Source organism: Apus apus, chromosome 4 (genome assembly GCF_020740795.1).
Source record: "Apus apus isolate bApuApu2 chromosome 4, bApuApu2.pri.cur, whole genome shotgun sequence".
NCBI classification, from domain to species: Eukaryota; Metazoa; Chordata; class Aves; order Apodiformes; family Apodidae; genus Apus; species Apus apus.
The window spans coordinates 46,564,241-46,589,026 of NC_067285.1; the positions used below are offsets into that span (position 1 = coordinate 46,564,241).

Sequence of the window (24,786 nt, forward strand, 5' to 3'; positions counted from 1 at the left end):
TGTCACTGTACACCAGAAAATAAAGCAAGTAAGTTTATGGTCCCATGAAAGTCAGTGGCAAACTCTCACAGAAGCAGAGGAATAAGGTAACATTTTAAATTTTTTGTGTGTGTGTTTTTTAACAAATACCATACACCTTTTTATTTTGCCTTTCCAGCTATAAAGTATCAGCATTTTCTTTCTTTCTTTTCTCTCTTTAACTCTGTACCAAGTGAATCAAGTTGGATATCTACCATAACTATATGGACATTTGCTAGACTTGTTACAGCCTTATTCCTCTCTTCCCCCTCATATCTTCACAAACCTTTGTCCAACTTGTGTATCTAGACCAACTTATCTAGTACAGAGACTAACCTGACAAAAGGGAACACTTCAGTATTGATTGTTGGCATTCCAGTACTATCAAAAAAGGAATATATCTGAAAACCAACAACTAAACTAATATTTGGTAGCCTAAATCTGAACAGGACACATAAAAGGGATTCCTTTTCTGTTAAGCTGAAAGAGTAGAGAGGTAGAAAGATCGATTGTGCTGGGAGACAAAACATTTTAAATTTTAGGTTACAGCAAAGAAGAACTGAGCAGAAGAGATGGGAAATGCTCTAAGAGACCTGCATAAACCTTCCCTTCTCCTGAACCTCAGGGTCCCGCTGGAGTGCAAGTCCTGCAAGCTGATCTGATAAATAGTAATTTATCCCACTATTAGTCCAAACATAGCTCGGAAAGCAAAAGTTTTATTTTGGAAGTATTTCAGCAAGAACATCTCTCAGGAGTTAGAACAGTATCACAAAGCAATAGATAGACATTAGTGGCACACTTCCAAGATTAAATACATTCATAAAAAATTCCACAGAGACTGTAACCTGTGCTTTAAAGACTGAGAAAGCTGAATTACTGTTGCTTGCTATAAAAATGAAGTCCTGACCCACTCCTGAGGGTTTCCTGTGATGCCTGCAAAGTATCACTGTATTCATATTGCAGGATTAGGGCCACAGCTGGAAATTATAAGTGTAGGAGTAAGAACTGTGAGGAAGCTCAAGATCTTCACAGCACATCTCTAGAAAGGCGTTCTAAAGAGAAAAATCATATGAGAGAAAGTGTCTCTGAAGAACAAGAGGCATATGCCAACACTGAGGAAAACTAACCATTTATCAAACAACAAAATATATGCATCATCTGTTTTCACTGCCAGCTGGCATGCAGACCAAGAAAACACTTTGTAACTGTGCTGTAACACAAATCTCCATGATACAACACCACACCTTGTCTTTGCCTTTTCCTACCTACCACAGCCAAGACAGATTCCTATCCACTCCTTCACAGAGTCCCTGTCAGCACAGTCGCAAGTCTACCTTAGGAGCTGCATTTTTGCCCTTAGTTTGACTCCACCATCATTTAGGTGCATTTAACACCCCAGCACTAAGACAACAGGAATGCTATCAGATTGGAAAGAGGCCCACACAGCTTTCCAAGTCTGGCTATGTCCATGAGGAGCAAAAAAACTCCTTCCATGAGTGCAGTTTTCATTTAGATCTTTGTCTACCACACCCTTACTCATACCCACAAGACAAGCTTGGCACCCATTCTTCTATATACTTTTGAAGAACATTATGGCTGGAAGACAGTGTCACTCTACACAATGTAACACTGTATACTAGATAGGACAGTTGCCTTTTCAACTGCTAATGATCTCAGGGTGAAATGAACCTGAAAGCATGCCCCATGAAAACCCCAGATATAGGTGATCTAGGATTTCAGGAAATGTTTAGATGAGGGCTATTTGTTTCAAAAGGAAGCGTATTTGACAGGTTTGAATAGGTATGTCAGTCCTGATGACTTCTAGTATGACAGTTCACTTAAAGTTATACTCCATGATTGGCAGTACAACTGCAGATGAAATATACTTCTGATGTACAGTGAACACTAAACACTGTATTTGCATGGCTGATTAACAGAAAAAATGTCACAAAACTGCCAACTATTCAACCCAGATACTTCATTAAACAGACAAGCTGTGCAGTTTGCCAGGGCAAGAAATTCAGAAGGCAGTGTTTCTAGAGTTATTTCCACTAACTTTGATGCAAATGTAATTATTAAAATATTCATGCAAGAATTTGAAGATATACTATACAATGTAATGTTTTAATGAACTGAGGAAAAGGCTGTTGGCCAAGTGTGGTACCATTGTCCCAAGTATATCTTACATTTAATTAATCAAGGAGAATTTTGAAATGTAACACTGATGTTTTTGGAAAAAAAAATAGGTCATGAACCAAACTGTCTCTGTTTCCTAAGACTGTTGAAGGGATTTTTATTTTGTTTTGGTTTTATTATACCATCATAGATTGCTTTTGTAAAAGATTAACCCGTCTACAAATAATCCCTTGGCTTTGAGTTAAGTGACTTGCATTAAAACATCATGAAAGCATTTTCCATTGTGAGGTTCCTACTGTCTTTTATTAAAAGTTATTCCCTCTAAAGATAGAGATAATTTTGCCTAGTTTTGGTTTTTAGATGTTGAATACTATCAGCGTCCTCAGCTGATCACTCAAGACAATCAGGACTATCTCCCATGCAGGGTTCACAGCAGGTTCAAGTACTGTCTGTAGCAGAATGCTTTTTTCATTTATTTCCTTGATTGTCTGCATAACTGCAGCACAGCTAAAGCATCAATCATATGATGGCATCTCTTGGCTTTATCCCAATTTTTACAGACCACATAAAAACCCAAGAAGAATGTTCAATCATGCTTGCTTAAAAACCCTCCTAACCCAGGCTGAACACTGACATGCACACATGCAGTGTAAAAAATACCGTGGCATGGTAGCTGAATTTCATGATGACACTGCACATGGGACATGGCCCAGTGTTTACTAAAATAAACAGAAAACTAGTTACTGATTGAACTAGATCATACCTCAGTCTATCCTTATTCAGTGTTCCCTTTTTAAGGGGAGTATTGCAACTAACTGAATAGAGCTGGCAGCATGAAGAATGTAAATACAGGCTATTCTGTTCACCACAACAAGAAGGATCTTTAAAAGGTTGGCTTCTTTAGAACTTCCGTATCATACAGGTTACAGAAGGGGGAAAAAAAAAAAAAAAAGACAAAAAAGGGGAAAAGTTTACTATCCATGCTTATGAGAACTACCACAAGTTCTCTGGCTCATGATCCCAGCTCAGGGATACTAAGCGTTAACAAGTCAGTGCTCTCCAGCACTTCTCAGCTTTGAAGTGCTGTTACTTGGATGTAGGGACATGCTGTATCTCAAGTGAAGGTTAGAAGCCAGGATTAACTGATGATTTAAGCAGGAGCATGAAATTGGATAATCAAGAAACTCTGCTGAACAACAGACTTTCAAAATCTTAGCACTTTAAACAACTGGATCTCAAGCAAGACCTGCTTCAGTCCAGTCTATGCTCATCCTAGCAAGAGTGTGACGTGGTGGTGCAGAGGTACACACACAGGAGAACGAGGGAAGGTGCAAGAGACAGAAAACTACCCTAGGCCAGTGCTGTTACGTCAGGCCCCCTTCCTGTTAGCACCCCTTCACAATAAAATTAGACATTTGTTTTTCAGTGATTTATTCTCTGGCTTTAAATTAATTCAGCGCAGAACAAAAAATATATTTAGCAATACATTTTACAGAATAAACAGACACATCATTCAGTCATAATTTTTTTTTGCAGATGGCTGCAGATGACCTAAAGGATCTTCAAAATAGCAGACAGAATTTGGGCTCCAAATCTTATTAGTACTGACTTCTTAACAGGCCCAGTTTTACATGTGCTGTATGGTCTTATCTATGTTAGTTTACCCTCACATAAATTTCACAAGATTGCTAAATAAATGAGAAATTTAACACCACAGTTTAAAATACAGACACAGCCTCCAATACAAGATAATGGGCAAACTGGCATATCAATTCTGTCTTAAAAGGTCCAAGATGATTTGATGGAAACACAGTTGTGACCATTTCTAACATGCTCTAGAATACCCTTAAGATAGATATATTGAGCAACACTCCAAATGGTTCTCATGGAACACACAGCTCTAGGTTTTGGGAAAAATATTGAAGTTTGAAAATAAATCTGAATGTAGCTCTGAAGCAACACTTCCTAGAAGAAATTCTGCATCAGAAGAACATTATCAGTGTTATTAATGCCTTTGTCACAAGAACAAAGGCAAAACTTAACTTCTGATTTCAGGACCATTCTGGACTGCTGGGGCTACCATCAACTTCAGAGACCAAGTATGTGTGGGGGGTTTCTTTTTATACATAGCCACACATATTTTAGGTGGATAGACAGATGTGTGTACATGCACAAACATATATATATATATATATATTTTACAGAATATGAGAAAAAAGCAATTACTAACTTAAGATAATGCAAGAAAGTACAACGAATGAAGGGCTTCTTCACTTCTCAAAAACCCAGAGTTGTTTCTCTTTTGTTAGAAGGTGTTACTGTGACTTTTTTAACCGACTACTACTCATGTTTCCATTCCTGAGGATTTTCTACAAGAGGAACTCTCTTGCTCCTAGTTTTGCACAGTCAAACATACCAAAGAAAGAAACTTTCAATAGGAAAAAAAAAAAAAAGCAGCATAGACAAGTTTAAGAGTGCTGCAACTGAAGGTGGATACAATAGTTCTGCTTACCTGCAGGCTGCCTTGAACAATGCTAATGGCAAACATGCCTCTATGGTTAATTAATTTATTTCAATTGAAATTAGAAGGAACTGGGAGTACTTAGTGTCATGTTGCATTTAGAAGTAAAACCATGCTGACTACTCCTGATAACCTCCTTCTCTTCCCTGTGCTTAGAGATGACCCCAGTTTCACTACTACGATAGCTGGGATGCTTCAAGCAGACTCCAGAACCTGCAAACATTAGTAAAGGTTCATATGCAACTGCTCTCCTCTCTTTTATTGACACTGAGCTATAGCTGAACTTGACAAGTAAGGGGGTGTGCAGAACCAAGTTATGAGCAAAGCATACTGCTGTTCTATTGCTACTCTAGTCTAGGGCTGAGGGAGTCATCTATACCTCTATTTACCAAGCATGGGTTACCTATTTCTCTTAAAAACCGTATGAAAAAACACTCTCCTCCATCTGTCACCTGTCCTACTAAAAAAGGAGCTTTCCTGCCCTCAGAATGAATGGAGGGACATTCTGTAAAAGAAAGCTTCATCTTTCCAAATTTTTATATGACAGCATTAGAGGCTGCTCTGACTAGGCACTGGACATAACCTGGTGCAACATTTGTTTGATACCAAACCAAACCAAACAAAACCACCCAACATCAGCTTCCTATTCAACATTTACATTTTTTTTCTATGTAATTGCATGCACACTTTACACAGTTGCATCCAAAATATAAAATTGCACTAACACGTACAGATATGTAAACCACATATTAACTCAAAATGTACAAGTTCAGTTTAAAGGCAAAACACAAAACGTTCTTCCTGAACTTACTAAATACCAGCATGTTCTGATGCTGCAAAGTTTCCAAGGTAACTGAGTAACATGTCTGATTGCTTAAACGTAGAGCCTACACCGTTTTATAATGTTTAATTAACTGTTGTTACTATGATCAACTTTGGCCAGTGTATAAGATGGAACAAACACCATTTCAGGAGACCAGCATGGAGAATGACACGTTCTACCACATGTAGGATGACAGATGCAAATCAATCTGCTATTTTGAGTTAGACATATCTAGTGATAGCCAAAGTAATTTCTTACTTAGGTGTCATTTTTGTTGGCAAAACAAGATATCAATATTGTTGGCGAGCTAATTAAGTGGATATGACTGTTACTTTTTATTTCCTTTCTATGGTTAGTGTTGCTTAGTCAAGTTTTTCTTCTGCCATTACCACTACAAAGAACAGGTAGTCTCCAAATTATCAGAAACTAATTACAACATCTTTAGAAAGGCATTTTCCCAGTCTAAATTTCAAATTTGAAACAAATTAATCAGGAACTCTAATTACAAGATGAATAAAGTTTATATAAATGTCAAATTTAAAGTTATTGTCCTCCTCTTTCAGAATTACCTCATTACCATAATAAGAATGGTGCATGGAACAACATACTATAGAAATATTTTATAAATTACACTTTAAGAGTATTTTAAAATGCACCCTCAAAACAGAAAGGCAAAAAAATTAATTGAATCAGGGAATTTACTTGAATTAGGAAAAGCTTTGCTGCCAAAGCCTTTGCTAAATTTGGCTCTGAAAGTTCACTGTAGTTACAGAGCATAGTTATAGCCTAATAGGCGAACAAAAAACTCTCTACTAGATGATGAAGTCTTGGGAAGCAATCCAGTTCCAAATGCTTTACTACCAAATGCAGAGTACCAAAGGGCATACTCCATAAAGAAAGCCTCATTTAATACAGGATATATGCAACTCTAAATTAGGCATTGCGAAACCTAGCTTACAGGCACTGGCCTCCAGAGTGATAAAAAAATTTTTGGGTGAGGCACCCAGAGATGCGTGAGAGTTCTGTGCTCTCCATACCATGAATGGGAGAGTCAGGCACCCTGGAGGAGCTATGCAAATCCCCCAGACATTAACCTAGTGCTAACTAGTTGTGAAAACTAATTAGCATTGGCAGAGCAACAAATACTGTCAGATACCTATCCTGCATAACCCCGGCAGACTCAGAACTATGAGGCCAAATTTTCCCAAATGAAGGCATCAACAAGGATGTATCCTTTGGAACTTGTTTTATTTTAGTATCTGGAAAATGGAAGAAATACTAGTGCTTAGTCTCATGCCTAACAGCGTGGTATACAGCAATGAGTTCAGGATATAACTTTATGCTACCTGGACAGTCTCTATATGAATTGATCATTCCAAGTAGCTTGACAACGGATTGGTTGTCAAATTCCAAGGCAGCCCTGAGAACAAGGATGAATGTCTGCTATCATGACCCTATCCTGAAACTATGGCCTAGTTTTAATCTACATTGTAGTACTCGTGCATGTGCACTCTTTCTGGTCCACTGACATCCATTTGTGGAAGTTTACATGGAAGCAACGAACTCTTCTGTACAAACTGGCAAATAGCTTCATGGTCAGCCCCCATTTCCTGGATTATGAAAAAGCATTTCAACATTGTCAGACAGACTAACTGTCCTGTTTTGTTGTGGAGTGCTCACTTGAAGGGAGGAAGCTTTTGTTACCTTGTCTGGAGGGAAGTACAGCATTGCCAACAGACATGAAGCAATTTTGAGTAATCAGGCTATAAAGGGTCATATGAAGCCTACACAAAGGAAAAACGTCACTAAACATTCAAAATTCATTTTCAGTAGCTATCAATATGAAAACGAATCTCACAAACATATGGGGATTATTACAAAGTTACAAGCCAACATTGAGAAGGGTGAGACATTTAAAAAAAACCAAAAACCAGCAGAGCAAAACTGCCACCAATCTCTTTCAAAACCTTTTCTTCAGAAAGTTTTCTTAAAACTACAATCTCTTGATTGTTTAAAAAAGCTTACTGGTACTGTGGATGATTTTACTGCCTAATGATGTGATTCCCATGTAAAAACACAGTGTGAAATTACTGAACTGTACATAAAAGCAATTGCTGATATAAGCTTCAGTGCCCAAAAGGAAAGAAGGCAGCAATAAAAAAAAACAATAAACTTTACAAGGAACTTCTGGGTGACCCCAGAGCTATGGGCCAGCAAGTGCTACTTCCACAGAAAGCACATTGGTAGATACTACAATGAAGAACATAAAAAGACACACAGATATATAGGATATACAAAGGAAAAGTTGATGCGGGTCTTGAGGACGGATGTCTTGAGGAGAGAAATATACTGAATTTTGTCAAAAGTCAGTCACCATGCAAATAAACATGACCTCATTAATATAATGTAGTCCTTTGAAAAAAGTCTTTTGATATAATCCCTCATAAAAAGCTCTTAAATTAGCTAAGCTCTCATGCAATATGGGGGAAGGGCCTCCTGTGAATAAGTAACTCAATAGAAGACAGAAATCAGGGAGTAAAATAAAAATTATGGATTTTTCCAGTAGATATGTTATCCATGAGCACCTCAAGGCTCTATTTTACAGTCTTTTGACTGCTTTTAACAAAACAATGAATATTTCTTTTAAAAAATTCAAATAAATAGCAAAGAACATGGTAGAGAAAGACAGCACAAAACCACTAAGGAGCACAGAAGAAGGTACTTTAGATAATGAAATTAAAACTACAGATAATTATTTGGGATTGTTTATATTTGCTCTTACAAAATGAAATACTCTTAACTACCTTTTATTAGCAAGTAGTATTAAATGTTGAGATCACATGGTTTATTCAGACTCTGGAAACATTCATACATCTCCAAAACAAATGCATGTAGGGCTTGGTCTATGGTGATAACTGTGAGAGCTAGTTTATTTTTATAGACTGTTGCTAAAGCACTGGTGAACTAAAAATAAATTCTGTCAAACAATGATACTGTATTCTTAATCTATAACAAACACTTGCCATAGATCATCCAAATCAGGAGAGTGAAAATGAACTGTTATTTTTGAGCAATAAATAAGGACTCTGTAAAGATAAGATTCAGAAATGTCTAGAGTTGTTAAGACACTGGGCAAGTAAGGCACAATTGTTTTAGCAGCCTTTGTTTCAAATTATATATAGCATACATGTAACATTCACTAGTTCATAATTTTCTGTATTGGCTGTACGTTTTTTTTGTAGTCCTCTTTGAGAGAATGTGTGCCCTCCCTGGATTTTGGCTCTCTAACCTTCAACTTGAGGGCTTTTCTGAATAAATCCATTTCACATGCTCTGCTCTTCTCAAGTGCACTATTGATTCTTCAGAATAAAATCTGACAGGAGAAACAAATGAAAAATATCTAATTGGCAGAACAAAATGCTGCTAACATGCAGAAGCTACAGTAAACTCCAAACAATTTCGCATAGGTTCTCCTTGTCAGGGTGAAATGGGAACAGAACAGATCTGACAGCAAAGTGATGCCTATCATGTCCAGTACACGTCTCTACCAACTCCAGTACCCCAATTAACTTTTCCTGCTCCCTCCTGTCCAGTTGCTTTAGATGAAGAATCATTCAGACCCCACTTCCCACTGCCTGCACAGCCAAGAATAAATCAACACTTAGCTCTGCATAAACTCGCAAAAGATACCAATCAGAGTTCACAATCCTCCAACTGGTACCAACAAGTAACACCATTTACAAGTCATCTATCAAAACAGTGAATGTGTTCAATTAAGAAAGAAAATCAGGTCTGTACAATCGTGCTCTGCCTCTTGAACACGTATCTATCAGTGTCTGCAGACTTAGCTGTTTCATTACTTTCTTACTACATTTTTGCTGCAGTTCAGATTACACAATGCCAAACAGAGCATGGATAGGGGAAAATACAATCTGCAGTACTCGATATCATTAAGGTCACCTCAACAGAACATAACGCTTCATCAATGTAAAAACAATCTTCTCAGTAAATCACAAGTCCACACTCAGGACTGGTTTTCAGAAAGGAAGAACAAGCTATCTGAAGACTGCACTGAATCCTTACATTATTTGGAAATGAAAGCAAGGTAAGGGTTTTCCTGTTTCTGTCTTAGTACTGTAATGACATAGAGAAAAAAACCACACAAAACCAGACAGACATGAATTCTGTGGCAACAGACCACTGAAAACGCAAATATATTTTATATGCTATTTTAAATTCATGCTCAACTATGAAAGTAAGATCAAATAAAATACCAATTAAGAATTGTATTTATGGAACACTCGTAAGTTGGTTAGTCACCTGAATTACCCTGATAGCACACTGTTTTTTTTAATAGGGCTTTACTAACATAGAAAGGCATGGTCTAGGTAATATGCATCATAATGGATTATGTATACTGTATAGATCTGCTGAGGTCCTTACTGTTCAAGTGAGATAGGTCAGTTTCTCAGCTGTTCCTAACCATATTACCAGCTGCACAAACCATTTGTGGCCATTTCACACCCATAGTCTACTAAAACTTTGTAGCCATTGCTTTTTTTTTGCTCCTCCTTTAAAAAGAACTGAAATTGGTTGCTAATACTGAGTATATTAGAAACTGCAGAAACTGAGACATATCTGCAGCAGAAGCTGCAACAAAGATGAATTAGAAGGCTAAAAGAAAAAAAAATACAAACATTTGAAACTGCTACTATGTACAACATTCTGTTTATCAAGAGATAAGACAAATTCCCACTTTGTACTGAACCTTCTAACATGATGAGCATCACCTGTAGGCACTGTTAAAAGGCACTGTCCTTACAAAAGGCTAGATATTCTGAAATGAAGAACATTCTGTGCCTCGCAGTAACTAGTTCCAGGCAGAATGCACCATACTAGGAAATTCAGAAACGCAAATAAGCCATTGAATGTATTCTACCTCTATAAAAAGAGCCCAGTTCTTTCAAATTAAGTGGCTTTTCAGAATTAAAGTGGTTATAAATTCCATATAGCAGACCATTTTTATTAGAAGATATTAAGAGCAAGATACTATTTTGGCAGCAGCACTGAAGACAAAGGGCACTGGCAAGCCTTGGAAAAGCTGCCTCAGCTAAGACTACCCATCGCTTCCTCCTGAAATACCATTTCTTTAGTTCTTACAACTTTACCTAGCTATCATTCTTCAGACTAAAATTTTCCATGCTGGAGTTTTGCCAGTTTCAAGAGACATTTTCTGAGATTTTTTTTGCCTCTTCCAAGAATGGAGCTAGAGAAAAATACACTACACTTCACAGATTAATGAATTTCACTGACACTTCCAACAGCTTGAGAGCACTCACACTTCAGAACAGGTCTGTCACTAAGCACATCTTTTTGCCAGCTCTGGGATAAACCCTCCTGACCTTGGCCAAGAACAAGCGTATGCAGAAAATATTTAGATTTTAGCAACTCATTGATCACCCTATCCAAACACTATGCAGGAGACAGGGAAGCCATGCATGGGGAACACAAATGACTAGAGGCAAACTGAACGACATACAAATGAACAGCCAACATGCAAGCAGAACCAGTGTCACCTGAGCACAAAAACTGAGATAAAGGGTAGTAAAGAGGAAAGGCTGGCTGGTAAAGTGAAGGGGTGGAGAAGCAAGAGCAGGAGTTTCACCTAGGAGAAAATGAAGGAAGGCAATAAGCCAAATCTACACATTCTCCTCAAGAACTGGAATGAAACCCAAAATTGCTGTCTAGCAGACAAATAGTGAGACTTAGTATCTGCAGAACCATAAGTAAAACATCCTATTTCCCTGTGGAACACAGAGAAGATAACTCAAAACTATCCTGCTAAAATAACACTCTTTATCCAAACTACAGAGTTCTGTTGGATTGGAAGTTATCCATCCTGATAAAGAACATCTGTTTTTTTCCAACATATTTTTCAAAGCCCCCCTAAGGTTTTACAGTAAGTTAGAGAAAAAAAATCAAAGACTGCAAAACCAAGCACTGAAAGTCTTGGCAATTTTAATTAGGCTTTTTTGTGTATGCATTTTTTGAGTTTTTTTAAGACAAAATCACATATTACAACTTTCATGAAATCCCTGTTTTTTTCTCAGCTGCTGCACTTGAAAACTAGCTTTATCCCTGTTGCTGATACAATCCTTTGGGGGTGCCAGGAAACCTGGGTAACTGTCTTAGGCTGACAGGATACTGTCAGCCTGCAGAAATACTGTGCAGTTGAACTAGGGCTATGTCTGGAATATGAAGGGCTATTAGAAATAGGAATGTGAGAAAAGGAATTGATTAGGCTAGTTCTTCCATACAAGTACGAAAAAAGAAAGGTCTTCTTTCTATGACTCGGCTCTTCCAAGTAGAAAATACCATTATCTTCTCAGTCTGTTGTGAGATTAAATTATTTTGTAAAGAACTAAATGAAAAAATGCCAGGTTTTGAATGTAACTGCATGTGTTTTAAAACTACCTGTACACAGTTAATTCCAGGCTGTCCAAGGAGGTGGTTTAGCCATGATCCCTGGAGACATCTAGAAAGACAGATGTGGCGCCAGAGGACAGGGTTTAGTGGTGGATGTGACAGTTAGGGTAGTGGTTGGACTTGATGATCTTGAAGGTCTTTTCCAACCAGAATGATACTGTGATACAGTTTGTGGTCACCCACTTTTAATGTCTTTGCCTATACGTGCTGAGTTCCAGCAGAGCAAACAAGTGACAAAACTAGCATTAACTAGAAGCAGTTGGGAAAATACCAGGCACCTAGTGGTACAGATCACAGAGCCATCATTCATAGACCTTTTCAAAATGCATTTTTATCCCTTTAAGTTGCATCATGGCACAAGCACATTTCATAGTCTTCTACATCTCTCAGTCCTCACAGTCAGAGCTAACACCCCCTCAACCCCAATCCAATCAGAGAAGAACAAGTTTGAAATATTTAGGGGACAAAACCTTGTGCGATTAACATGCAGTTAGTCCTTACCTCATTTGGTGGAACAACAGCAAAAGGCTGGATGACAGCTGCCAGCGGAATACGAGCCTGTTTGGCCATCTCTGAAGATGATGGGAAGCAGTAGGTAGTACATCGGATATAACGAGGGCTGGCGTGACCTAGAACAACCAAGATAGGAGGCAGAATGAAAAGCTGTTACAAAGAACCCACCTGTCCCAAACAGAAACCAGAAAAGTCAAAATAACAACATGAAGCATCAAGTGCATATGCTAGGTTACATACATGATTTTTTTTTCCTCCCATGTAAACTTCTGCCCATCTCTCCACTTTATATGTCAGCCCATTGCCCCTCCCTGTGCATGAGTATTTTCTTGCTCTATGAGTTTAAAAGCAGAGACTTTAACATACCAGTAAAAACTCCATAGCTACTTGCAATAAGAAGCTCAACAGAGATTAGTTTTAAACATATTGTATCTAAAATCTTAAAATAATAGGGATGAAACACCATATATATATGTTGCAGACTGATACCTACTGTGAAGACTGCTGTAACGAGCCAGCCCGGATTCAGAAAACAGTATACTTTTGTTAACATAATCACACCCATTAATCCTGCAAAATATAGTATGCTAAAATCACCACACCACTTTTTGTAGCATATTTTGCTGAGTTCTCTCAATGAGAAACTGTGCTGTGCACTGCAGACAAGAGCACTGAAAGGCTATGGGAGCTCAGAGATCATCTTCTTTATGCTCCTTTATTAACCATCAAACTGCAGCTCTGCTCAGATTCTTGAAAGGAATTTCTTTGTTCGTCAGAACTGCATTACCCCATTCTCAGATAAACCAAAAAAATCTTGATGTGTCTGCGTGTTTTACACAGTTTATCCAAGCACTGATAAATTAATGCTGGACTAAACTATACCATCAGTTTAATCTATATTAAAATATCAAGTCTGCTGTCAAGAGCAGCACATGGAATACCACATTGAGGCTCTAGGTAGAGGCAGATACACTGGCCAATGGAAAAAGTAAGTCAACTAGACAGCCTGTACATTGCCCCTATTGCTTGAATAGAATTTTCCAGAATTTGTATCTTAAAACGTAACAGTACTTCTACTAGTGTTCATCTTTAAAAATTTCAGAAGAATCCAAAAAGGTTGTAACCTGAAATTTAAAACCTTGAAAAAAATTAAGTTAAAAAGAAAAGTGTCAGCTATTCCTATTTTAAAGGTCAGGAAGAGTAGAGGTGGTGTTAACTCAAGGTATAAGAATTCAACTCCCACTTCCCCTCCCTTTCCCCTCTTTTTTTTCTTTAAACGGAGTTTCCCATTTCATGTCCAATTTAGAGTAAGGAGCAACATTTTCAGATAAGAAACTTGAGAATTTAGTCTTTTTTTTTTTTTCAATTATATTTTATTTCTCTTAGAAAGACTCCCAAATCAGTAACAAGGACAGTTACCTTGGTCTTGGATTACGCAGTCTGTGGTGACCAGAGGAGGAACTTGTCCTCTTGTGTTCGTGGCATAGATCTGCCCTCCCCTAGAAGCCTTATCGCTTTCAATTACTTGAATCTGATGAACAAGAAGCAAGAACAGTCTGAAGAAGGTAAGCCATGCATTCAGTTACATTCACAAAAGGTTATACTGACTTCTACACAAAGTAACACTATTCACATTGTCTTATGCTATAAACCCATCACAATACAGGCTTCTTGACAATCACTAGAAAGCTACGGTGACAGCTGACCGGTATAACTCATTTACAACTCCAGCTGCCTGTTGGAACTCAGAGGTAACACTGCACATGAGAGTGGGTAAGACCTATGTACAGTGAACAAGTGAGTTGTTTGAAGTACATTGAGTGCTACGAGGACAGACCTCTTCAAGAGAGGCTGGCCAGCAAACTGAGGAGAGGGATGATTAAGTCCTTGTGAATCTGGCCTTCTGTTCTCCCAGATCAAACTCAAGTGCAAGCTTGCACCACCTTACTCAGATGTCACGTACACCAGGTTATCTTTTGTTTGACCATAGTTGTGCCAGCTACTGTTCTTCATAAATTAACATATAGGTAACTGATCAGATTATAACAGTGGAAGGGGTTAGCCCTCATTCCTCCTACTAGGGTTCATGCACAGAGTGGTTAAGAAATAAAAAATAATCTACATAGTAGACTACCTGCCTAGCTGAGCTATATTTCAGCACTGCCATTTAGAAAGCAGCAATTTAAAATCCTGAGAAAAGCCTTGTTGGCCATTAGTAGTATTTCAACACTGGAGCTCAGGGTTTTCATTCGCTAGGTCAGACTACCATGTTGTGAGCTTCCTCCTAGAAAAAAAAAGTAAAGGACAGCAAACATAGAAGTTTTTATTAAAATGAGGCAGCTCTGATCATGTACAGATTTATTCTGGTTGAAGCCTAGTTTATAGCAATTTACAATGTAATGTCATGAAATGCTCATAAAGCTGGCTTTATTGAACGAAGTCCTTTCCCATACACTTCCTCCCCTGCCACTTCTGCACGTTTTACCCGTTTAAATTTGATATTTTTCGGGATACAACTGAAGTTATATAAAGCTGTATTTTGTTCCACACCATAAAGCAGGTCACTGAGATGATACCATTATTCCTCCTCTTCCCTCAAGGAAGCTATCTGTTCAGCAATCTTGTTTAGGGTGCAGCCAAAAGGCAGTGAGAGGCAAGAGGAATGTTACAGGGAATTTCTAAAACTGACTCTGGTATCCCATGGAATTGTATCTTTACAGTATCCGTGAATTTTTAATAATAGCTAGGGAGGCTCAGAAGCCTCTGTTGGAAAGCAGACAGAGAGGAAAAACAAAATTATCATTGTCCAAGTGATATTTCCTAACACACTGGAAATAATCTAGGGCCTGTAACTTTTTTTTTTAATAAAGGTTTTTTTATTGCAACTTAAACATACCTTCCCAGAGAGCTTGTTATATCTTCTGCTTGATAACTTTTCCCTGCCTCCTTGGCTTGTGTACTTAATGCTAACTCTTGTATTAGAAGTAAAAAGATTTCCCTCTAAAAAGGCCCACTGCCTGAAGAAAGCAAACCACTTTCAGACTTAGCTCTGAGAAGGATCCATGTACCATGGCATTCTGCACTTAACTGACCTAAATACATCATTGTTCTTGGAATTAATTGTTGGCAAAACCCAATGCTAGTTTTCAGAGATGTTGTCAGAGCACATATCAACCTCTAACATACATAAGAAAAATATAAATCAACAATGGCCACAGATAAGAAGTGAACTTATCTGGCAACACTACTGTAATTATATAAGGTAAATATAACATACTTATACTTGGTCATACTTATTCCTCATTCTGAATTAGCTTTTTGCCCTTCACAGACATTGACCCAGAACATGTTTCTTTTAAACATGTCATTTTGATCCTCTCTGTGCTGCTTAAACAATCCTTTTAACCTATTTTAACATTGCTGTCATAGTCAAAGCTGTTTATTCTACATGTGTAATTGAAACAGTCCATGCTTTCATGCCAGACCTCCTTCTCCCTTCTTGCTGTTTTTTTTTTTCAGTTAGACAAGACCGTTTTATCCTTGTTATGTAAAAAGCACCTATGCTGAAACACTAGGAATGACTGACCTATTAAGGACATTTGTTAATTCCAGACATTCACTTTAGCTTTTTTACACAATGGTTTTCAATTACATTTAACTTGAAAACTGCCTTTAAAGGAAGCAATTGTAGTTATTACGTGTCCTGGTTTTAGCCAGGATTAAGCCAATTTTTCTTTTCACTGATTTTTTTTTCCTTCAGTAAGCTTTCTTGTAACTAGCAACTGTGTGTTCTGCTAGGCTGATAAGACAGTGGAATGTTTTTCTAACTACTGAGGCTTCAAGGTTACACCTTCACTCCGCCGGCTCAGACACTATGGGGAGATCTCTGACCCCCCCGTGGGAGGCTGAGTTAGACAGACAGCAAAATTGGCCAAAGATATTCCATTCCATATATCTACGTAAGCTCAGAGGAAGGACAGAGATCTTAGAAGACAGCTTCCTCCTTCTTCTCGCCGCTCTCTTCCGTCCATGGCCGGCGTCCGGGGAGGACTCTGCTCATCCATCACCGCCGACCCTTAGGCTCGAGCTCTCCTGACCCTCATAATTCTCCACTTTCTCCAGCAGCGGCTCCGGGATTTCTCGGGACTCTTCCCAGTTCAGGGGAGTGCTGTGGGAGTTGCTGGGGGTGGGGGGAGGTGAGAGGCTTTTGCCCATATCTGAATATATCTGTATATAATTGTATATATTTTCTTGTGTGATTCATTAGTGTTTTAATTAAAGCTGTGTAGTTTAGTTTTCAATCCAGCCAAGTCTCTCCTTTTCTCTCTCTCCTTCCCTGACTGGGTGGGGGGGGGAGGGGATCGAGAGCATTGTTGTCGGACCTGAGTCAAACGGTGACATTACGTTAACCTCTTACTGATGATCAACAGGAGTTCTTAAAAAATTCTAGGGATTTTTACATAAATAAAAAAAATTATGTTTTCTAGAGGTCCAAAATAATATCCAAATTCAAGGAAGCACAATTCTTCCCTTTACAGCCATACTGACTGAGCAGAGAAGTGGAAGATTCCTTCACCCATACTAGCTTATAGTGTGGTGATTAATACATTTTCTAAGTCAAAACTGCAGGACACAGCCTAATTCAAGAACCCAAATTCTCCAGGGATCTTCTGCCCTCTCCAGATGATTACCAGAACTAATACATGTGTCGTATCAGAAGATGTTTTCCCCATGAGTGCAGCAAATTTTCTCCCTCTATTTCAATCAGCTCTTCTCAAGAGAGAAGTTAAATGCAGCCTGCATCTGAGTAGCTGTTCCTTTGGGTAACAATTAGACTATTTAAGAAAGGTGGACACAACCATAACCTTGTTTTCTCTTTCTCTAAGAAGTGATCTTGTCCCACCAGTGCAAGTTCAGGCATGCTTTAACAGCTGAGCCTCTTCAACCTGTATGAATCTTACACATGAACTGTATTCCAAGTTACTGAAATCTTTACATGGCTGCAGCAACTGGAGGGATGCTCAGGCAAGTAATTGTAGTTGCTTAGGAAACTCCTGAAATCAAACCATGGGGGTACATGGGACAACTTAGCATTTTCAGGATTGCAGTTCCAAAGTTCACACACTTCTATTATGCACAAATCTAGGTGTCTGTTACCAAGTTGAAGCCTTCAAACTTTTCAGAGTGACAAGGAAAGGTGAGTAGCTGCAGTGAATGCAAGTAATCCTTCAGTGCTGCTCACCGTCATACTAAGAATTGTTGAGAATTTCTATAAAAGTATTTGGAGTCATGGGCGTGTCCCATGTTAGATAAAGTTATAAAGCCTCTTCAGTACTAAAACTAATATTTTGCATTAATTTATCCAAAACTGACAGCACAGAATATAAAATTGCATCTAATTAAGAAACCGTAAAAAATGGAACGTACATTGTGAACCAAGCCATGCAAGTGCAATTTTATGTTACAAAAACCAAAATCAATCCAAAAGTAACACTGTCATTCCTTTATCTTAAATGCAGCAGAAATTTTCTTTTACACAAAATTAGTGCCACATTACTTACTGGGCTTGGAATAGAGTCAGGATCAAGCTTCTTCTGCTGTGGACCTGGGAGCTGTGCCGGACCCCCAGGAAAAGCACCAGGATAAGACAGTTGAGATCCTGCCATCTGAGGACCATAGTTTGCTGCAGAGTTACAAATGACAATTCACTTAAAGTATTTAAGTTGTAACATCAACTGTTGTGATACAAGTAATTCTTACTCAGCTAACTGCAACTTTTTCTTCCCTTCTGTTTTCAGCAAGAAAAAAAAAAAGGGTTACTGTGGCTTATGCAGTCTGTGTTTCAAAGCTAAGCGTAAGTCTTAAGCTTAAGTGACAACTTTGCCTCCAAAGTTTTCAGGTATGTATCTAGTAAGATGGTTAGTAGAGATTACCACAGCTATTCAAACCGGGCCATAAAAGTAGTGGGAATCCCTCCCCCAATATCAGTCGATGCAAACTTGTCTAATTGGGTGGCTTTTTAGCTGTCAAAATAACTGTTATACTCACCTATGTCAGGTGAAATAATTGTGTTCAGTTACAAATCTTTACTGCAATACTAAAACATTTTTGAAAGTTGCTTATGAAAGACAGTACTGTAAGACAAGGAGCAACCTATACCTTTACAGAGTATAAGAAAAACTCCTCTCTGTATTATGTTGTGCCTTTACCCATTACTAACTAGATTATTCTGCTCCTGATCCAAATTAATCTCCTTTTTCTTCTTATAGCCTCAACAGAATGCTAACATTTTGAGCAAAAGCACAGCTTGACTTGAATGTACAGACTGACAATTTAAATGTTTCCATTCTGCAAAAAAAGGATTAGATTTCCATTTTTCCAAGTCAGCAGAACATCATCCATGAATGGTTTCAGTGCCACCAGTAATTCTCCATGCATGCTGTATTTTCAATTACAGAAGAAACATCTTTCCTTACCTTGCTGAGGATGATATCCAGGCCCTGGAGGTTGTCCTGAAAGCTGTTGCAAGCTAGGATTTGGGGGAACAGGTCCAGTGATTCCATCTTGTCTGGGCACAGGGGGCAATGATGGTTGAGCACAAAGGCCATTAACATTATTTGCTGGTGGAGCAACCTGTGATCCAGGTGGTAAAGTCATTTGCTGCTGCGCTGGTTGCGGACCCTGAAAAGACGTTGGATGCCCAGTAGACATGCGAGAGCTCGGAGTAGTTCCAGGACCTGAGCAAGAAACTATGTCAGCTGAGTAAAAAATGATGCTCTGCTGACCTGTGTGGAAGGTGGTCTATCTTTGCACAATAAATTTAGAACATATAGGCAATAATGTATCCCATACTAACAATGCTGCATTATGAGGATTCTGAATGCCTGATAACATAACAAATCTGACCTCTTAGTTTAAGTCTGAACTGATTCAGACATTCAATTTTATTTCTTTTGGCTCTGTTTTCAATAAAATCCTGCAGCTGGGGTGAATGGGAAAGAAAGAGGAAAGCCAGCCTTGGATAGCTCTTGATTAGAATACAAATAAATCACCATTTGCTTTTGAATAACATTTAATTTTGTAATATTAAGCAACATTCTTTTTGGTTAATAACCAATTTCTCTTATGCGTCTTGTTTTTGTTAGTCTGCTATTGGCATTTCACCATGACAGGTTCAACTGAAGATAAAACTACTCAATTTTTCTGGCTTACAACCATCTTCTGGTTTTGATGCTGAAAGACGAAATGTGGGAATTATTCTGTACATTGGTGAGGAATAGTTTGTTCTTCGTAAGATCCAGATTCCAATTGGAGTTAAGAGGACTCTGGAAATGGCAGGTTTTTTGAGACTTAAAATATGTGAATATTTATTACTTTACAAAACCTACATTTTTAGTCAGATTTTTCCCCAAAAACCTACAGTAAAATAATCTTCAAGAAAGCTAGAAAAATAACAAAAATTATGTTCTATCAGAGAAAAAAAAAAAGTCACATGTAAAACACAAGCTCGGGTTCACAGCTGGTACAAACAGCTTTTTCAAGCTGTGAATTTCAGCACCCTGACAAGTTACACCAACAGAGTGACAGCTAAGGAAAAATCAGACAAAACCCCACAGAGGTAGAGCTGTAAAGAATCTGTGTCTTCAGTGGTCTGAAGGGTAACGCAACCTTCCAGTGTGTAACAATAAGCCAGAACATTTTATTTTACATAATGATTGCTGGAGGTAATATGATGAAGGCAGGAAGCAAAAATAGTTTTGCTCTAAATAATACAAGTTACTGTACAGGAAGTGCTCTCGAGATGCTGGGCCACAATTTATTCTGTATAAAAAGGTCTAAGTCAATTGTGCACATGGAGTTCAGTACCTCAAGGTTGAATTTGAGTTTAAATTAATTTTTCTAGGGAGAAGAAGGTATAAGTTTTCACGAGCAATTGTACAAGCAGAGTGTCAGGCTCACAGTAGTTATGCAATTTTCATTCAAGTCAAATCAGCAACTTGCAAAGCCAGGGTAGGAACAGTAATACAGTATCAATGCAGCCAGAACTGAAAAGTTCACCTTTACACGTATCTTAAAAAGATACCAACCACCAAAATGATCCTCATTTAAAAAAATACATTCTCTTACAGACACCACGCTCAGCAAACCAAGATGCTAACTAAATTCCACTCCTTTTAAATTAAATTCTAAATTTCACCAGGAAACACACAGTAAAAGCAGATATAACCAAACACAAAATTAGTGGTGGGAAGTAATTTACAGTATAGAATCACATGATCACACCTTTACCTCACTGCATAGGTTTGAGAAGTTTTAACATCAAAATTAAAGCACATAAATTCAGACTAAAAACTGAACTACAAGATTTAGACAAAAAAAGAGTAACACTGTTTCAAAACATATAGGAACTCAAAGAAGCTGAGAAAAATTAAACCCTACCTGCACTATTACTGCTTATGCCTTGGCTGTAACTGACAGGATCACCAAGTAATTTGAGAAATGACTGATAACTGACTTCTACAGAAGGCTCCGCAGACATCAATTCAGAATAAACCCAAGAATATTGGTTTAAGGAATAGGATGAGATTAACAAAAAAATAATAATTTAAGAACTTGAGCAAATGGTAGTGGTCAAAGACTTCATTTTCTGTTTATATAGAAGTTCAGTAAGTTTCTAATTATAATAGTTTAAATAGCTTTAACTGAGAAGAAGACAATCAGGTTAAACTGATTACCATAGCTAGTTATCTGCATGCTGTTCAGCTGGTTAGCAAGTTGTGCAGTAGCTGAAGTGGATGCAGTATTTGGGTAGGCTGGTTGTGACTGCTGATTGTAGGAAGGATAAGAAGATCCCGCATTGCTTGGAGGTGGAGGGCCTTGAAACCTAAAGAGAAAAATTAGTGCAGTTATGCAAAAAATACATCAAACAATAATAATTCTAGAAGGTATTATACTTTCTCAAGTATGGTGCCGCAACAATTAATTAGGACAGACAAACGCTTAAGAGAGTTTGTTCCTGTTTCGCTCAGAAAACGTATACTTGTATTAAAGTAGTCATGAAGCACAGAGAGAACACATACTTGCTTAAAAAAAAACCCAAACAGTACATGCTTGTTTGCATATTTGCTAGAAACAAAGAAGAGCGAGTATGACAAAGTGAGAGTGAGAATAACTGTATCAAAGCTTTAAGATTAAGAAAAACAAACTTCTGAACATATCACATCACTCCATTCCCTTTCCATGCTAATAAAGAAGGATTCCTTACTGGGGATGAGTGAAGAAGATTAGGAGAAAAATCTGTGAAGACAGGAAAATCAAATGAGAAAATTTTAAGGTGTGCCCTGTAGTAGAGGAAAAAAGAAGATGCAGGTAGGGAAAAACTCATTCAGAATTATCAGATACGGAAAAACACTAATGCAAGAAAAACAACTAAAGAAAACAAGAGGCAATGTACATGTGGCTTATAAAGATATTTTCTACCAGATTCTCTCACTCTGGAACCAGAAGATCTCAGGCTACTTCCCAAACAAGGTCTACATGGATTCTTCTATGACTGCTTCTAAAACTGAGGATGGGTCTAGCTATATCAACAGAAGTAGAATCCACTTTCCTTGAAATGTTGATTTGGAAATTTCCTAGCTAGAACAGCAGCTGTCAGCAACTTGGGAATAAAACAAGATCAGGCAAAACCAGCAGATGTGCAGATGTCATGACAACGACTGGAAGCTGGGTTGGGAATTTTGCTTGGTTGCTCGTGTCAACTTGACTCTGTTGACCTTGTTTTTACACCATCAGGACAACAACCACTTCTCCGTATGCATTAGTACGTTGCCTTCTGTAATTGATCACCAGTGTCTGGGGCCTCCTTTACACAGTGGTAATTCACAGACAGCAAACATGCTTCCCTGTTTTGATGGCTAAGAAAACACATACATGGCTTCATCTGAACACAAATAACTATATAACTAAAGAGCACTGAAGCATATTAAGACTTCAACAAACTAAAACAATAATGTTGTTAAAAGGTGTCAAGTTCACTACAACTAAAATAGCTATAGGTACACAAACTAACTGCACCGCTCCTTGGAGGTGAGCAAAACAATTAACATTTGACTGAATTAAATAACAGAGCTAAGCATGTTTACCCACTTATAACTACCGGAAACAGAACCACTGTGTCATAAAGCTTGGCTATTCCCTCATATGATCATTTTTCCAATATTTCTTTTTACAGCTTCTACCTGTTCCTATTTTTTTCCTTCCCAACTCCAGTCTCCTTCACTTCTTCCTGTGAGCTCTGGAGGCAGAACACCACCACTTCAAAAACTCTTCACTGTCAATCTCAGACCTAAGCAAAAGATTAAGTCATTCATCTGAGAGGGTATAATAAAACTGCATCATAAAATGTCTTTAAATTACCCTATGGAGCCTTAGCTGTGATCCCACAACAATGAAGCAAAGACATCCAAACAAGCTAGAGGGGGAAACTACAATAGAGAGATATGCACCAGCTTCTAGTCAAAACTTGCTGGCAATGATTAATTTCTAAATAAGAACTTTGTGATACCTCACAAAAAAGGAGAATTAAGACATCAGAAAATGCACAACAACAAAGCAACTTCTATATCAAACAGCACTTATAACACATTACTTCTTCTTTGAAGCAATGGGTCTAAGATAAAGAAGAAAGAATATTAAAAAAAACCAATCAACACATGATAATGACCTGACTTTCTGTAAAATGGTACTTATTGAGATCCCAGATCCCACTCTATGATCTGCCCTGTGCTATCACAGGAAAGCAAAATTGAAGATCCAGTGGAGAACTGAAATAAGTCAGAACTACTGAAGATAAAAGGGATGCCATACTTCAATGTCAGAGAAGCAGCTGAAGAGAGGTCATAGAGGTCAAATAGCTTAGATCTCATGCATTAATGCTTGAAAGTCACCTATGTGGCTGTTGAACTGGTGCGCTGGGCCCATTTTGGAAGTTGGTCTGGCTGAACTGATGTGTACGCAGTGGCGGAGGCCCAACAAGAGCAGATCCAAAAGGCACATTTGATTTTGACACACCTGCAAAAGAAGTACTTTTATGTAAGAACTCTGTGAGAAAAAAATACAAGATTACCATGAGACACAAGTGCAGATCCCTGCTCCAGCAATAAGAATATAGGCTCTAAGTGGCCCTGCTTGAGTAGGGGGTTGGACCAGATGACGTTCTGAGGTCCTTTCCCAGTCATCCTGTGATTCCGTAAGAAAGGACAGATTTCCATTTAGCTAGAGAAGTAGATATGAAAGAGAACAGATTGTAAAAAGGAAGCAAATAGTAGTTGGTAACCTTCCAGCAAAAGAACCCAAGAAGGACAGTAGGAAAGAAGAAAGAATGAAGAGATCCTGCAATTCCATTTCAGATACTGGTAACTCCCTCTCACAGAGTTATCTTTATAGGTAGAAGCAAGAGGTCCCTTTGATTTCAAACACTACAGTCAGAAAGGGAACAAACAAAACAACCAAAGGCTTCATATGTAGAACCTGTAAACCTGCAGTAAAAGTGATTCTTCATTCAGATGTAGAACAGTGAATCTGGGAAGTGACTATAATTTATGTAAACAGCAGTGCCAAAAAACCACCTCTTCAACCTGTATTTCTTAAATTACCTTTAACTTAGTCTAATGTAAAAAAAATTGCTTGGTACCAAAACTGGTACTCTCCCCAAGTATTCTAACAAGCCAATTAGCAGAAGTAGGTCTATCTTTTGACTATATTCAGCACTGGATTAAGGTAACACAACTGCTGTCTTTAGTAAGAAGTCTTAGAGAAACTAGGTAAAACTTACTTCTTTTTTTCTGTTTTCATGATAAATCAAGGACAAAGCAGAACATTTAAAAAGACCTCAACATACTTGGATATTTACTTCTGTCATTATCCTACTCCACCATCTCAAAGACTCACTTTAATGTAACTTATCATAATCTAAATGTTATTTAAAAATTTAACAAATGCCTTTAAAAAAGATACTTCAGGGAATACTTCAGACACCTTTACAGTTTTAACTAATTTCCCTCTACGACATCAGGCACAATATTGAGATGGTCCCTCTTCCTACCACCCTATCTTGGCTATGTATAGCAAACTTACAGAGGGAAGAGGAAACCTTACTCTTCGGGTATTTTCCACAAACCAAATTTACTGGTCTAGCATACCCATTTTGCCTCTTCTGAAATTAGACCAGCATGACTTATATACAGCCAAACAGGCTTAAACTCCATGCTCTCAAATTATTTTTTTT

The 24,786-nt window shown here is 38.0% G+C and overlaps 1 protein-coding gene across 5 annotated transcripts in view; it reads right to left on the reverse strand.

Annotated features, from left to right (window-relative positions):
* The window catches only part of SEC24D (SEC24 homolog D, COPII coat complex component), a 119,815-nt gene that overhangs the window by 23,360 nt on the left and 71,669 nt on the right, over positions 1–24,786 (reverse strand). For 4 of the 5 annotated variants that reach the window (XM_051619427.1, XM_051619426.1, XM_051619424.1 and 1 more), the window contains 6 exons: positions 23,447–23,570; positions 21,233–21,381; positions 18,974–19,234; positions 18,059–18,180; positions 13,917–14,028; positions 12,486–12,613 (listed from right to left, as the gene is read on the reverse strand). In XM_051619427.1, the coding sequence (XP_051475387.1) occupies positions 12,486–12,613; positions 13,917–14,028; positions 18,059–18,180; positions 18,974–19,234; positions 21,233–21,381; positions 23,447–23,570 (896 nt within the window). Of the gene's footprint in view, positions 1–12,485; positions 12,614–13,916; positions 14,029–18,058; positions 18,181–18,973; positions 19,235–21,232; positions 21,382–21,762; positions 21,795–23,446; positions 23,571–24,786 lie in introns of all 5 variants that reach the window. The other variant, XM_051619429.1, reaches the window with a different exon arrangement.